This window comes from Spermophilus citellus (genome assembly GCF_964194105.1).
Source record: "Spermophilus citellus genome assembly, chromosome: 7".
Classification (NCBI taxonomy): domain Eukaryota; kingdom Metazoa; phylum Chordata; class Mammalia; order Rodentia; family Sciuridae; genus Spermophilus; species Spermophilus citellus.
Genome location: NC_138188.1, coordinates 49,532,417 through 49,547,956, shown reverse-complemented (window position 1 = coordinate 49,547,956; position 15,540 = coordinate 49,532,417). Strand labels below are relative to the sequence as shown.

Genomic DNA, 15,540 nt, shown 5'->3' with positions numbered 1-15,540 from the left:
AAAAGTGTTTCACTAACCAACAAAGCAAGCAGATAAAAATTTTAATACACTTTCCAAAATCATGAATTACAGCAAAGGAACTAAGTTATTTGGGAAAATAATTTAGGCCCAACACCTGAATTTTACATGTCCCAGTTGTTCTGAATACTGCTCATTCAGGAGTATTCCGAGTTTTGTAGACAACCATTTAGAAATGTTCAGTAGAAGGGAGAGTATGAGGAACGTATTCAGGAACTTAATTATCTTGTTGATAGCTATGCTGTTATTTTCTAATGTATTTTATTTTTTATATTTGCTTAGGGAAATTTTCAAGCATACTTAATAAAGAGAAGAGAGGAGGAAAATGGACACTTTGCCAGTTACCTAAAATAATATTTCAAATATTAGATGAAATGTTTAATTAAAAAGTAAATACAGGGGGCTGGGGTTGTGGCTCAGTGCTAGAGTGCCTGCCTCACATGTGTGAGGCACTGGGTTCAATCCTCAGCACAACATAAAAAAAAAAATAAAGATATTAAAAAAAAAAAAGAGTAAATACAGCCAGGTGTGGTGGTGCACACCTGTAATCTCAGCGGCTCCCAGTGAGTGGCTTGGGAGGCTGAGACAGGAGGATCAAAGCCTGGAGTTCAAAGCCAGCCTCAGTAAAAGCAAGGTGCTGAGCAACTCAGTGAGACCCTGTCTCTAATAAAATATAAAATAGGGCTAGAGATATGGCTCAGTGGTTTAGTGCCCTTGAGTTCAATCCTCAGCACACCCCTGTCCCTCCCCTCCAAAAATAGTAAATACAAGCCTGGTGCTGTGGCACACACCTGTAATCAGTGATTTGGGAGGCTGAGGCAGGAGGATCACAAATTTGAAACCAGCCTCAGCAATTTCCTGAGGCCCTAAGCAACTTAGCAAGACCTGTGTCTCAAACTAAAAAAAGAGGAAAAGTAAATACATGTTTTAATTGGGTCATGCATTATAAATTAAATTTTAAATGAAACTAATTATGTAGTGGGACTTCCCCTGCCAGCAATATGGTGATGTTTGGAAAGGGCTGATTCAACAGTTATAGACCAGATAACAAAATGGCAAAATATTCTCATAGTTACCCTCACAATAATTCAGAATCATCATCTTCTCTTCATGTTTTGCCAACATTTTTTTCTACTCAAGAATAAAACACAGTATTGGTTTTGGGTGGATTAGGAATGTTGGCTTAGTTTCCAGAGAAATTTTGTTTTCTTTTTGGATGTCTATATCAGCTTCATCCTCAGACTGACACCCAGATTACCTGCACTCAGGGTTTGACTCACCTTGCTGGGAACTGGAATATGGAATTATAATGATTAGTTTAGGCCAGTAATGCTGTTGACAATTCTACCATAACTCTATGGCCTGGATGTTTTGGCCCTTATTAGGTAAGGGCATTTAGAGAATGGATACTGAGAAAACAACCAAGAATATCTTTTTATTCCAAGTAAAGCAAGTTTTAAAAATCCTACAACAGGCTGTACTAGATATTTTAATTTCCACTCAGATGGATATTTCTATTTAGCAGTTTTTTCTTGGGTCTTTTTAGAGGACAAGAATTTTGGGCAGATTTGAATGCCATGAATGTGTATGAAACAACTGAATTTGACCAACTACGAAGGCTATCCACACCATCCTCATGCAATGTCAACTCTATTTACCACACAGTTTGGAAATTCTTCTGTAGAGACCACTTTGGATGGAGAGAATATCCTGAGGTATTTACATGATCTTTAAAAAAAAAAAAAACCAAAAAAAAAAAAAAAAAAAAACCCCATACATTTGAGTTGGGTTTTGTTTTGTTTTTGTCTTTCTCTGTTATATTATTCTTCCTTTCTGACAATGACTAAGCAGAACTACAGGTCATAATTACAGAGCTTCTTGATATAAGAGTCTTTGATACAGGTAAAACTTTTCTCCATTTTTCTGAAAATGTATTTATTTTCATTAATCTGAAATTCATACACAGAATGCTACTATTATCAGAGAACTAAAATACTCTCCCCAGAATCTTTGTACTATCGTGATAAAGTATTTAGACTTGGTGCAATTAGAATGATTTTAATGAGATGAAAATTTGTGTAACTTTGTGTCTGCCTCCTGGATTTATAGAGATTAGATTAACATTTCAGAACCCTGAGAAAAACAGTCACTCTCAGGTCCCTGAAAGAAGTACTTAAAATTGTTTATTAAGCTGTGGTCAGGCAATAATATAAATTTATTTGGAATTTTGTCCTATGTGCTCATGTATCCTTTGTCTGAGATAGTGAAACTAGCTCATCACTTAAAAAGAAGGTTTTAAAACAATATTTTACATTGCTTCTGAATGACAACCTGGCATCAAAACACCCTGAAGTGAACTTTAGAGACTAATTTCATATTCCACAGATCTGACTTCTTCAATTTGATTACTTCTTTTCAGCATTGCAGAATGAGAGAACTTCTCTACTTTATTTAGTGTTATTGAACTAAAATTTTCTTATTCTTTTAAGTAATCACTAGTATCTGCCTTCATTTATCTTTCAGAGTAATAAATAGCCTGTTTAAAACGTATTCTTAGAAAACTTAAACTCTTCCTGTGTTCTACCTATCAGAGGTTTCTCAGATTTGAAACTTAATTGGTGTTTTTGAACTTTTGACACTTACTTCCCCTTCTGAAAATTTCCTTAAGAAAGATTAAAAAAAAAAATCTCTAGGACATCATTAAGGTGGAAAACACAATAGAGGAAGTGCCATGGGCCTCCCGTGTTTCATAGGTAGAAATCTATGTTCTTCTCAATAGGGAGTATATTTCTACTCTGTATCTTTGAGGGGAGATCCTATATATAAAAGAAATGAATTTGATCCATTGTACATTGTTGAAATTCCTCTGGCAATAACAGTGAAGTTAACTGTTTTCATATTTTATGGTGATTGTTTATTAACTTCTTTCTCTTTACCTCCTGTTTTCTACTCCATAGTCTGTTATTCGACTGATTGAAGAAGCCAACTCTCGGGGTCTGAAAGAGGTCCGATTTATGATGTGGAACAACCACTACATTCTCCATAACTCATTCTTCAGGAGAGAAATAAAAAGGAGACCACTTTTCCGCTCCTGTTTTATTATGCTTCCATATTTACAGTAAGTGTCCAATGGAAAGTCTCGTATAAATATACTTCTGAATGCCAGTGAAACATTTTAAATTAAGTATCTTGGTTGTTACTTCTAGAATGTGAAATTCTGAATTATTCTTTTGATTTAATTCTCCAATATATCGAGTTCAGGTAAGCTACAATTAACATTGAAAACAGGATGTATCCTATTGGATTTTTTTAAAGTTGAGAAGCAGAGTTAGCATTTTCCTCACAACTAAAAGTAATGATGTTTGGAATAAGGCAGAGAGTTTGCATTTCTTCAGGGAAGATTGAGTTTTCCTTTCCATGAGGATCTCCTTTGATGTTTCAAGACTACTTCCTACTCCAGATACACCATCAGCATTTGGGTAGAGTCCCACAAGGTGGTGATCTCCATTCTTTCTTCCTTAAGTGAATTTCAATTGGAAAAATTCACCCTTTCAAATAACTTACTTTCTCATTTGCTAAGTAAAGCATATTTTCTTAAAAATACTAAAATTTTATGTCCTATATCCTAAGAATGTAGTCAACTTTCTAAATTGTAGATAAGATCTTCTTCCATTGTCCCAAGTGCCATTTCTTCCTCCCCTTGCCAGATACCCCATTGGCACATCTTAATAGGTACCACAAGATGGGCATGTTACCATTAGTCTGGCCATCTTTGAAAGTTAGTGTCTCTAGGAGATCATATACTCAAATGTATCCTAACATTAAAAGTGATACTAGGTTTATTTGATTTTATTTACTTGGAATCTAGAATATTGTTGGTTAGTTTCATCCCATCTTTTAGGTGAAGGTGCTATTTTTATTTTTTTTTTTAATTTATTTATTTTTTAATATTTTATTTTTTAGTTCTCGGCGGACACATCTTTGTTGGTATGTGGTGCTGAGGGTCGAACCCGGGCCGCACGCACGTCAGGCGAGCGCGCTACCGCTTGAGCCACATCCCCAGCCCGAGAGAGAATTTTTAATATTTATTTTTTAGTTCTCGGCGGACACAACATCTTTGTTGGTATGTGGTGCTGAGGATCGAACCCGGGCCGCACGCATGCCAGGCGAGCGCGCTACCGCCTGAGCCACATCCCCCGCCCCAAGGTGCTATTTTTATATTCCTATTGTTTTTATTTCAAGCCCTATGTTTTCCCCAAGTCGTCATGACAGAATCTTGATCTAATTCTGAGATTGCAAGGGGAATGTTGAAAACAAAATACAAATACCTAACCCCTGCAATGTCAGTATTCATAAGAAATTTATAATAAGACCAATTTTAGAAATATATATTGACTTTGGTCAAGTTACTGCTTTCTGTGCAGTCCAAATGTGAAAATTTTTATTTGTCCGGGGTTTTTTTTTGATGTTGTTGTTGTTGGTTTGTTTCTTGTGCCCTGCTCCTTTTCTTTTTCCTTTTAGAACCAGTAAAAATGCTATCTCTGGGATTTTACCAGCACAGTTGGAGCCAGTGTCAGCATGCAATAGTTAGAAACAGTGGTCCTCTTGGTGAGACAGTAGAACTCATTAGTGAGACCAGCAGCTTGGCCTTGATGAGCCAGTTCAGCAAGATGTAGCTTCGATGTGAGGGTAAAAATGCTCATTCAGGTGCTATGTTGTTGGGAAAGTTTTAATAAACGGTGACAATCCATTTGTTTCAATCCTAATATAAGCAGTTATGAAATACTTACTTTAAATTTTAAAGTATAAACTATAAAGTAATACAAGCAGTAGGGGAACTAAAGCTACAAAGGCTTTACTGTATTTATAATATTGGCTTAAAAGAGAACAAAAAAGTTACTTCCCCTTTTTCTTTTTAAAATTTTCTATTTTAGTCTTCCTGTCTGAATTGGTGATAATCAAGCATAAAGTAAGAGGTCAGCAAATCAGTGATTAGGTAGATGCTTCAGCAAGAAAAGAGCAGAGGAACAGCAAGTTCACCAGAGTGGAATGGATAAATCCAACAATCCTGTCTGCCCTCGGGTCAGGGGCTGCTGGACACTCAGACTAGCCAAGCTGAGAGAAGATGAGGGAGACTGGTTCTAAAAACAGATTCCAGGAGCAAATTCCAGAGGCAGTGGTCTTAGCCAGAGAGAGTTTTATTTTGTCCTCTGCATTTACATGTTATTAAATGCAAAGGATCAAAGAAAAACAGGTGAAACAGGTCAAAATTGTCAAAGAATCAGAGATGTCTTAAGAATTGGAAATGTGGACTGTGGCTCAGTGGTAGAGCACCTAGCATGTGCAAGGCCCTGGGTTCGATCCTCAGCACCACATAAAAAAAAAAAATTAAAAAAGAAAAAAGAATTGGAAATGCTAGGATGGGGAGGGAGACTGACTTCATTTATTTTCTACAAATTCAGCTTTTTTTTTTTTTTTTTTAAAGGGGCTTCCCTGTTGCCTTTTAACAGGGCTGATAACAAGAGCCAAGGTGGTTAAAAAAAACAAAAACAAAAAAACCCATCAAATCTCAGATTTAGGGTATGCTTGGGGATTCATTTCTTGAAGCTGAAAGGATATTTGTCCTGTGCAATCCCCTCATGATCATGAGAAGGCCTAATACAGTTTCTTTGACTCCTCCCCCAAAAGAGTAAAATGAGCTAATTTTGATTTCTTTACTGAAGTAAGTTTGGAAAATGTCTTTCAAATTGGGGAAGGGAGAGAAGGAGAGTGATAAAAGGTGACCCTTGGATTCTGAAAACCCATTTTTAGGAGGCCCTCGAGTATTAGTTCAATACAGTTTTAACTTTGCCTCTTTCAAGAAGGCTGGTACAGCACTGTGAAGCATGCAGTATATCATTGGAATTCCATGAGCTGAATAGAAACAGCACTGTCAGAAAATACAGGTGCATTTGTGGCTTTGCTTAGTATGTTTTTTTAACCTACAAGTAATTAGAGTGTTGAAGTCTATCATACATATATGCATCTGTGTTTTAGTCCAGTTAGGATGTTATCTTGTTAAAAGTAAGCACCTATGGGCGGGAATGGATGCTAACCACACATAGAATCGAATTTAACATTGTAAGATATACAAGGTTTGTTTGCCCTGGCTCATCTTCAAGAATTAAATAGCAAACCTTTTAAGAGATATGTGAAGTTCTCATTTTATGGAATGGGTTTTTGGGCAGGAATTGTAGCAGAGAGAAGAGGAGCATTCTCATTGTTAGGTTTTCAGTACAGGCTGAGACAGTCTGTAATCTTTCTTGGGCATAGTGTTTGGGGGAGACTATTACCTTCCCTCTTCAACCCAGAAACCTTTGTTGTGACTTCAGCCCCTGACAATAGTGGAAAACCTGGTGGGTTGGGACTTAAACCTGTAGAGAGTAGGAAGAGAGGGGCTAAAAATAAAGGGCTTACATTCTGTGCTTTCCTGCTATTCCTGTAGAACAGTGATAGCTTTTTAAGGAGTTACAGACCTTTGAGATTTTGATTAAAGCAGTGGGACCTATATTTAGAAAAATGTACCAGTGGAAAATGGGTCATGGTACCAGAAAAATGTACCTCTACTGAGGCTCCAAAGGAATCTATCAGGGATCTTGAGAAAATGCCCCAGAGGATAAGATCTGTGTGCCTTTTGTCATGAAAGTGGAGATACCAGCACCACTTTAAATCTGTCCTGAACTTCATGCACCTGAAGGATTTTGCCCTGTATCTACTTACTCAGAACTCTCTCACAAAGGGACTTGGAAGCATAGCTGCTTACTTGACCAAGGTGGGACTGGAGAAGGCAGTTAGTTATGCATCTATAATTTTAGCTGCTGCTGCTTTTTTTTTTTTTTTTTTTTTTGGTACCAAGGGTCAAACCTAGCCATACTCAACCACTGAGCCACATCTCCAGCCTTTTTTATATTTTATTTTGAGACAGGGTCTCACTAAGATGCTTAGGGCCTTGCTAAGTTGCTGAGGCTGGCTTTGAATCCCTGGTCATCCTCCTGCCTCAGCCTCCCCAGCTGCTGGGATTACAGGCAAGTGCCACCATACCTGGCTTAGTTTTAGCTTCTTAATGAGCCATCTCTTACTGTGAAAATACTATGATACAGTAGTAGTAGTTAGAGGCAGGCACATGGAATTGGGATCCTAATACCCATCTATCACTTTCTAGCCTTTTTAAAAAAGTATAAATTGTGAAATATATAGAAATGGAAAGAGTCCGAGTTTAGAAACTGCACACAGGCATGGATTTAAATCCTCTCTGCTCTTTGGTAGCTGTTTTAGGGCAAATTATTTAACCTCTCTGAACCTCAGTTTTTGTTTTTGAAAAGTGTGGATAACTAAGTGATCTTGCAGAATTAATTGTGACAGCAATACTGCATAAAATGTTTGGTGACCATGATGAAGGTGAGGGTGATGGTAGGATCTGCTCTTGGAGATGAGGTGCACGTTCACACACAGCTGTAGCCTCTGTGTCATAAAGCTTCCTAATCCCTTTGGCAGACATGGCTTCCTTGTGACAGCACTGTGTGTGAAGGAGTGTGACAGTACCCTGACTCTGAGATGGTCTCAGGGTCAGGATTTCCTTAGTTTCTGTGTCTTCCCTTTTTCCTCTGTTTTGAACAGAATTGGCTACAAAATGATAGAAGTTTAAGCATTTAGGCAGGGGTAAGTAACTTATCAAAGCTGCTGCTTATCTGAAGTCATCCTTCAAAGTAACAACTGAATATAAAGGTTCTAGGATATGCTTTCTAGTCTGGGTAATTAGCGCCATCTTAATCGCACCCAAAGCTATGAATTTTGAATATGGTGGTGGGCTTTATTATTTGTAATCTTAAAAAGTGAGAGAAATTTCAGATACCTGTCAGCTTTCAGTGTCTGTTTCATGATTTTTCTTTTTATTCAGAAATAAACCCCCTTTCATCATCTGCCCAACTTGTTTCCCATCCAACACAACTTTTAGTGATAATCTCTTCTGCTTGGTATAAGCAGAGTTCCAATAAAGCATACAAATTATCATCACTCCATAGAATCTCCCTTGAAACAAAGTTTCTTTAACCATGTAGAAAAGAGGATTCCAGGAGGATTCAAAAGCAGAGATACTCATAAATTGGCCCTTGCTTATTTGCCCTGCAGCAGTACATTCCAGAACTTCTCCACAGGGAGGAGGCCAGGAAGACGCTAATAATAGGTTATCCATGTACAGGCAGTGGGGTGTGTTTGTTTTTGTCTTTTCTTTCAAATGAAGAATATTTTTGTTTTTTAAACAAGCATTTAAGCCATATAAGTTATAATATAGAGCACTTATAATGTGAAATGTATTTATTTCTGGCTGTTTTACATGAATGTTCCTTCTCCATCTTAGGACACTTGGAGGAGCTCCCACTCAGGCTCCTCCACCTCTTGAAGCAAGTTCATCATCACAAATCATCTGCCCAGATGGCGTCACCTCAGCAAACTTTTACCCTGAAACTTGGATTTATATGCATCCATCTCAGGACTTCATCCAAGTGCCTGTTTCTGCAGAGGACAAAAGTTACCGAATCATTTACAACCTTTTTCATAAAACTGTGCCTGAATTTAAATATAGAATTTTGCAAATATTGAGAGTCCAAAATCAGTTTCTTTGGGAGAAATATAAAAGGTGAGTCAGAGATGTGAAAAGTTCCCTGAGAGCTTTTCTTAATGTAGCTAATATCAAGTGCAGAATGTAATAAACACCTACATATAATTTAATGTTTGTATTTTCCCACATATTAGTTCACATATGATCCATAACAAACCTATAGTTTGGCAATTTGCCCTAGGTCACACAGCTAATAAGATGCAGTACTAGAGTTTGAACCTGAGCAGTTGAGCCCCAGAGTCCTTGCTCTTAATCTCTATTGTGCTGCCCCTCACTTCAGCAGACAAGCTAATGTAGTACAAAGGGAACCTGTGCAGACTGAGGAAGCTCAGACAAGGAAGGGAACCTGAGGAATGTAAAACACAAACTGGATTTGAAATGGAAGAGAAAGCAAGTGGTTAGTGAAGAAGGAAGGATAGGAACTTTTCTGGAATGGAAAAGCTCAGTTTAAACTTTTAATATGATCTTTGATGGCATCTTGCCCTTGATACCTACATTAGTACTTTTCTTCCTTGAAATCATGAAGAAAAGTGTGCAAATACATCATGTTTATTAAATTGATCTCTATTTCCTTCTGATTTCTCTGTTCACTTTTTGTCTTAGGAAAAAGGAATATATGAACCGGAAAATGTTTGGCCGTGACAGAATAATAAATGAGAGACATTTATTTCATGGAACATCCCAGGATGTGGTAGATGGAATCTGCAAGCACAACTTTGACCCTCGAGTCTGTGGAAAGCATGCTACAATGTTTGGACAAGGCAGTTATTTTGCAAAGAAGGCAAGCTACTCTCATAACTTTTCTAAGAAATCCTCCAAAGGCATCCATTTCATGTTTTTGGCCAAAGTGCTGACTGGCAGATACACAATGGGTAGTCATGGCATGAGAAGGCCCCCTCCTGTCAATCCTGGCAGCGTCACCAGTGACCTGTATGACTCTTGTGTGGATAATTTCTTTGAGCCTCAGATTTTTGTCATTTTTAATGATGATCAGAGTTATCCTTATTTTGTTATCCAATATGAAGAAGTCAGTAACACTGTTTCCATTTGAAAAACCTTGGTACTGCTAAATTATAATTTGATATGAACTCAATCCAGCATTTGTAGCAGGTTTTGAATGGATGGGACTGGGTAGGGAACAGCATTGGACAGTAATAGGGCACTTTTCAGACCCATTTTTTTAAGTGCTAGAAAATTTAATTTTTTTTAAAAAGAAAAACAGATTTTAAAATGACCACTTATTGTTTAATTATTTACTAATTGTTAGTGTACTCAGTGTGGAAAAGACTAAAGATTGCATACTCTCCATTCACACTTGTACATATAGGCAGCAATATTATTAGAAGCATTTGGAAACAAAAGAAAAAGAAACCAACAGCTTAGCTAATCAAATGCTGCTTGGGTCTGATAGTAGTTTGGCCAAGTCAGTTGGAGACTATGAGCAAAGTGAGGATTATTTCTTACACTGATAAAACTGACTGGAACTGATACTATCCTGCTTATTTCCATCCAGAACATCACTACTTTGGTATAGTATAAGTTCATAACATTTTGGTGGCTAGAAAGAAGTTCTTATTTCTGTCAGCAGGACCGAAACACATCACTCAGTAAAAGACTATTAATGACTTGAACTGTTCTGCAGTTTGCCTGAGAATTCAGAGTTCTGTTTAGAGGAAGTTTAGGAAAGCGGGGGAGAAAAAAAAAGGAACCATTTGAAAATATGTCACCAGCAAAATTTTTCATTATCTGGTTATATAAAATAAGATTCTTGTGTTAACTTCAGCATTGGGAAACTCAGTCTCTTCCATTATCATCCACCTTGGTTCTAAGGTGTTGGGCTGCTAACTGGTTAAAGCCAGTGTTAAGGGTTAGGAGTACCGCCTTCTTGGGGGTTCCAGACCTAGCGCCTGCCTGGAGGTTTCAAGAGAAAGGAAGTACATCTGTAACCAAGCCAATAAGTTTTATTACTGTGCTTTGCATACAGTAGATTCTCTCAAGTACTTGTTGTATTGAAATCACTGTTAAAGGTGGCAGTCTGCCCTGTGCCTGCCTTGCTGGGTACAGCTGGGTCCCCTGGCTGGCTGTGTCCTACACTACTCAGTTAATAGAAACACAAACTTGGAATTGTGCCCCAGCCCAGCTCTGGAGCACGGCAAGGTGAACAACATGCTGCTGTTGCCTCAACTCAGAGACAGCAGCTATGCTTCGCCTCAAGCAAAGCAAATCCTGCATCTTTACTAGAGTGGCAGTGGTTGTTCACAGAATTCACCACAGAATTCCTTTAGACACCAAGCTCTCCTAGTACACTCATGGTTATTTCATTTACCTAGGACTTTTCAGGAACCTCTGTGTTATTTAAAGCAAGATATAGCTGTACTGACGTCTCAGTGAATCGCCTGTTCGAGCACTTACAGGGCTTCCACACAGCTATTTATTTCGCCCTAGTTGATCCTGTTTGCTATATTGGCACGAAACAGGCAACTGTGGCAGATGTTCTTTCATTTAGTTATAACTTTAAACCAGTGATTCCCAATCTTTTCCAAGTTAAGACACCTTACCATTGCTTATTTGATTTTATGAAACCTGTTCCTTTTTTTCTCCCTAAAAGAAACAAAAGCTTTATGACATATTTATTTTTTTAATAAAACTAAGCAAAAATAAAAGTATGGTAATTCTTTAAAAACTTGTTGTTTTGTTTCCATTTACTATGCCTGAATTCACCACATAGTTGGTGATCTGTGAATGCTGGCTGGCTGGCTATTGGGTGGTATGAACAGATGTGTGATTGAATGACTGAACAGACCTATCAGAACATGCTGACTGCCCGGGAAATCCACTGAAAGTACATTACTATCAGCAAACAGCATGAGAAAAACATGAGCCATTGTCCCCTTCAATTCTGTGAAGAAAATATAAAAAGGAATTGTGGACTCTTTGGATTTCAGCAACTTAAGGTCATCTCACTGGTTTATGGGAGCCCCTCTGGTAGGACTTTACCCTTCACCATAATGCTTAGAGTTTTGCAATAGCACTGTATATTCTAAATGAGAATAACAATCTAAAGTTTGAAGTGGTTATATGCATTTAAAACATACTGAAAGGTATTTGGTAACTTCTACCAGCACGACTATAATTTACATCATTTTAAGAAAGCTGGAATTTGTTCATTTAAACTTTGGCTAAGATTTCTAGGAAGCTGGGCACAGTGACACCCCCTATAATCTCAGTTGCTTGGGAAGCTGAAGCAGGAAGCTCACTTGAACTAGTTTAAGAACAGCTTGGGCAACATAGTGAGACCCTGTTTAAAAATATGTTTCTAGGAAAAAAAGCCTGAATTCCTTGAGATAAGACAGACCAATGTTACAGTTCTATAGTTAAGATTCCTTTGTGTCTTAGAATTAAATATTGGGTGCTTTAGGATTAATAATCTAAAACCTGATTGTGTTTTCCGTTACCTGTTTGGTTAAGTAAATGATTATTTAGTGATAAAAATAAGCATTAGGTTCTGAAATAAGAGGAATCTTTATTTTACAACATCTAAAAATGACTAACACCCAGTACCATGCTGTCAGTTTAATGTACTATATCAGAATAGTGTACTGCTAGTTTGAATCAAGGGTTTGTTTCATTTAAGAAAAGATGATTATAAATGTGTCTAGCTCTTTCCTTAGTTGGAATTCAACAAAGGGCATTCCGTACAGCACTTTTCCTGGATTGTAACCCACAGCACTCAATTTTATTGCAAATATTTGATCTTTGAACAACTTGAGCTCTTCGATTACAACTATACCACAGTCTGGGACAAATCATAACTTTTCACATGCTGTTTCTCATCTCTGAAGTAGACTTTTAAAAAAAAGACTGATAGTAACATTCAAACTTCAAGACCCTTCAATGCAAAAGTCTTCTGTAAAGTGCTTCTTGAAACAACCAATAGCATTCATTTAAAAATTAAAATCCAGGTACATTTTTCTTAGTAGTTTTGGGTTTCAAAGACCAAGTCTTCTGGTTTATAGATCTGAGTGCTCACTGCAGGCAAGTTAGTGGTGTGCAGTGCGTGGGTGCTTGCTCTCCACCTCCTGAGCTTGCTAGCCTGTGTTCCTTGTGGGCTGTAAGTATGGAAAGGTTTCATCAGCATTGTTGGTCTTGTTTCATTGTTTTAAGTCCTTGAATATTTTTTTGGGAGACTTAACTCCTCTGTAGAACTGTCAGATGGCAGCTCTTTTGAAGCTTTAATCCTACATGAATGGAAGTGTTTGTGTTAGAAATGTTTCACAAACGCCTGCTAAATTCTTCAAGCCAGTGGAGCAGTGCCCAACCATTTTAAGTATGTCAGAATTTCATAGACCTTCATGACAGTACTTGATTGTGACCAAAAGCTACTAGGATCTGGATGCTTCTTTTTAAGCAAACTATCACTCAGCACAGCCATATATAGCTACATTGATATGTGGAACATACTTAGTCTGGAGACCTTCAGTTCTCTTGATGTAATGATTCCCATGTGCTTCAGGAGTTCAATTAGCCTGGGAACCACTGGGCTTGACTATTTCTATAGGCAAATTCAATAATTAGTTATTTCTCAATTATTCGTCAATCTTAAAATAGTCCTAATTAAATTAAATAGTTGAGAGGGACATCCACATGTTCAAGAGCTGCTAACCCTTACAATACTTAGCAAGTCTCAAGTGTAGGAACTGTCATTTGGTAGGTCCTGTGTTCAGCAGTGGAGCTGTGAAGTACTTCACAGTACACAAAGAAAGGCCTTTTAAACCAATGAGTGACAAGAGTGCTCTGAACAGATGCCACTTGACTACATGACAGGCATTCAATAAAAATACATTCCTGTGCACCCATCAGTTTATAAATTGTTTCTTGATCATCAGTGACAGATTCTGGTCCCCAACTCAGATTTTGCTGACAAATCCTCCTTGAAGTTTATGCATTTTATAGTATTTCGTTCAAGAGCTTGTCATATTTTCTAAGCTGGGTCCAGTTAAATTTAGGGGTAGCAACCATAAATTTAATTAATGTTGGTTTCAGTGATTGCAGCCAGTTGAGCCCAGTGTTTGAATTTCAATTCTACCACTTAAAAATGTGGTTGGATTTCTTCTAACTGCAAATTTCTTCCAATAGGACTATAGACTTTATGGCTACAATTTTCTACAGCTACAGTTTTAGTTAGCTTATAGGCATGTGCAAGTCAGTGCTCGACAGGAGTGGGATTGCAGATTTTGTGAATCATTACTCAATTTTTGATAAATTACTGTCATTTATCAGAAAGTGCAGCTAAGTCACAGCCTGTCCAAGAAAACTCTTTACACAATTTTAGTACTTGGCTTGCAGACAAATTGAGAGAAAGCATGTAAAGCAGCACAACGTCTGGCTCATAGGATACAATCATATTTTATCCCATGGTGGTAGGAAGAGTAGGGTAGTAAACTGAATATGGCTCACAAAGATGTCCAGAGCCTGTGTTGGGATCCTGTGTTACCTCATGGCAAAAGGGCTTTACATATGTGATTAAGTTAATCATCTCGAGGCAGGAGATGACAGGTCCATTTTCTTTTGGCATAGTAAAATATCCAAGACTAATTTCTAAAGAAAATATATTCATTTAGCTCAAGATTCTGGTGTCTGGAAGGTTTAAGATCAGGCAACTGCCTCTGATCTGGCAAAGGCCTCTTGCTTTGTCATGTGGTGGCAAAAGCAAAAAGACAAGAGGACTTGTGCAAAGAGAAGAGGGGCCAAACTCCCACCAGAATTAACCGTCTCCATGGAAAAAGCATGGATCCATTCACAAGGGCTCCATCTTGGTATCCTCACACCTTTCAACACTGCCACATTGAGGACCAAGCCTCAAAATGAGTTCTGGCGGGAAAGTCATTCAAATTGCAGCAGGGGATTATCCCATGGGGCCCAGTGTCGCCACAAGGGTGCTTATGAGCTGAGATTGGGAGATGCTACATGCTGGCTTCAGAGAGGGATGAGGCCACTAGCCAAGGAATGCAAGTGGCCTCCAAAAGCCATAAAAGTAAGGCAACAGATTCTGCCTGAGCCTGGAAGGAGCACAGTCCTGCCAGCCCCTTGGTTGGAGGACTCCAGCCTCCAGAACTGTGAGAAAATAAATCCATGGTGTTGTAAGACTCAAGTTTGTGGTAGTTTGTAACAGCCATAGTAGGAGCTAATCCAAAGGGGGCTGGGATTGTGGCTCAGCGGTAGAGTGCTCCCCTAGCATGTGTGAGGTCCTGGGTTCAACCCTAAGCACCACATAAAAATAAAATAAAGTTTTTGTGTCCAACTACAAGTAAAAAATAAATACAATAGAAGCTAATCCAAGTAATAGGAATCCTATTATATTGGAGGATTATCAGGAGACTTCTAACATAAAGTCATAATAATAATTTAAAAAAAGCACTACCAATGTGTAAATTTCCCAATGCTTGTTGGAAAGGTGAAAGGGTCTGTGAAGTCCCAAGGGAGTAGTGTACCAGTGGCTCTGGGCCATGTACTTGCCATCACAAGAACCTGCTGCTGTCTACACTGTATGCCACTTTCATTCAGTCCAGAAAATTGAACTCAAAGTGTCTCTGATTTGTTGTTACTCGAGACGTCCAGGTGCTGCTTTTCATCCCTCTTTCCACTGCAGCAGTGCTCCCAACTACAGGAAAGCATTCTTGCTTTTTAAAATCGGATTTCTCTTCCCTCTGTGACCTACATTAGACCATGTTCAGTATGGGAAGAAACTTGAAAGCCTCTAGGAAGCGGTGCCTTGGTGGCTGGTGCTGTTTGTGAAGCCATGCCACACCACTATGGCAGCAGAGGAACGGGAGACTGCTGTGAGCAGGCTCCTGCCTCTGCCCTGG

The 15,540-nt window shown here is 38.3% G+C and overlaps 1 protein-coding gene across 1 annotated transcript in view; it reads left to right on the top strand.

Annotated features, from left to right (window-relative positions):
- The window catches only part of TIPARP (TCDD inducible poly(ADP-ribose) polymerase), a 30,121-nt gene extending 18,771 nt beyond the window's left edge, over positions 1–11,350 (top strand). Inside the window, exons 3-6 of the mRNA XM_081301129.1 lie at positions 1,565–1,733; positions 2,976–3,136; positions 8,414–8,692; positions 9,278–11,350. Of these exons, the coding sequence (XP_081157255.1) occupies positions 1,565–1,733; positions 2,976–3,136; positions 8,414–8,692; positions 9,278–9,725 (1,057 nt within the window). The 3' untranslated portion in view covers positions 9,726–11,350. The remainder of the gene's footprint in view (positions 1–1,564; positions 1,734–2,975; positions 3,137–8,413; positions 8,693–9,277) is intronic.
- The last annotated feature ends 4,190 nt before the right edge of the window (positions 11,351–15,540 follow it).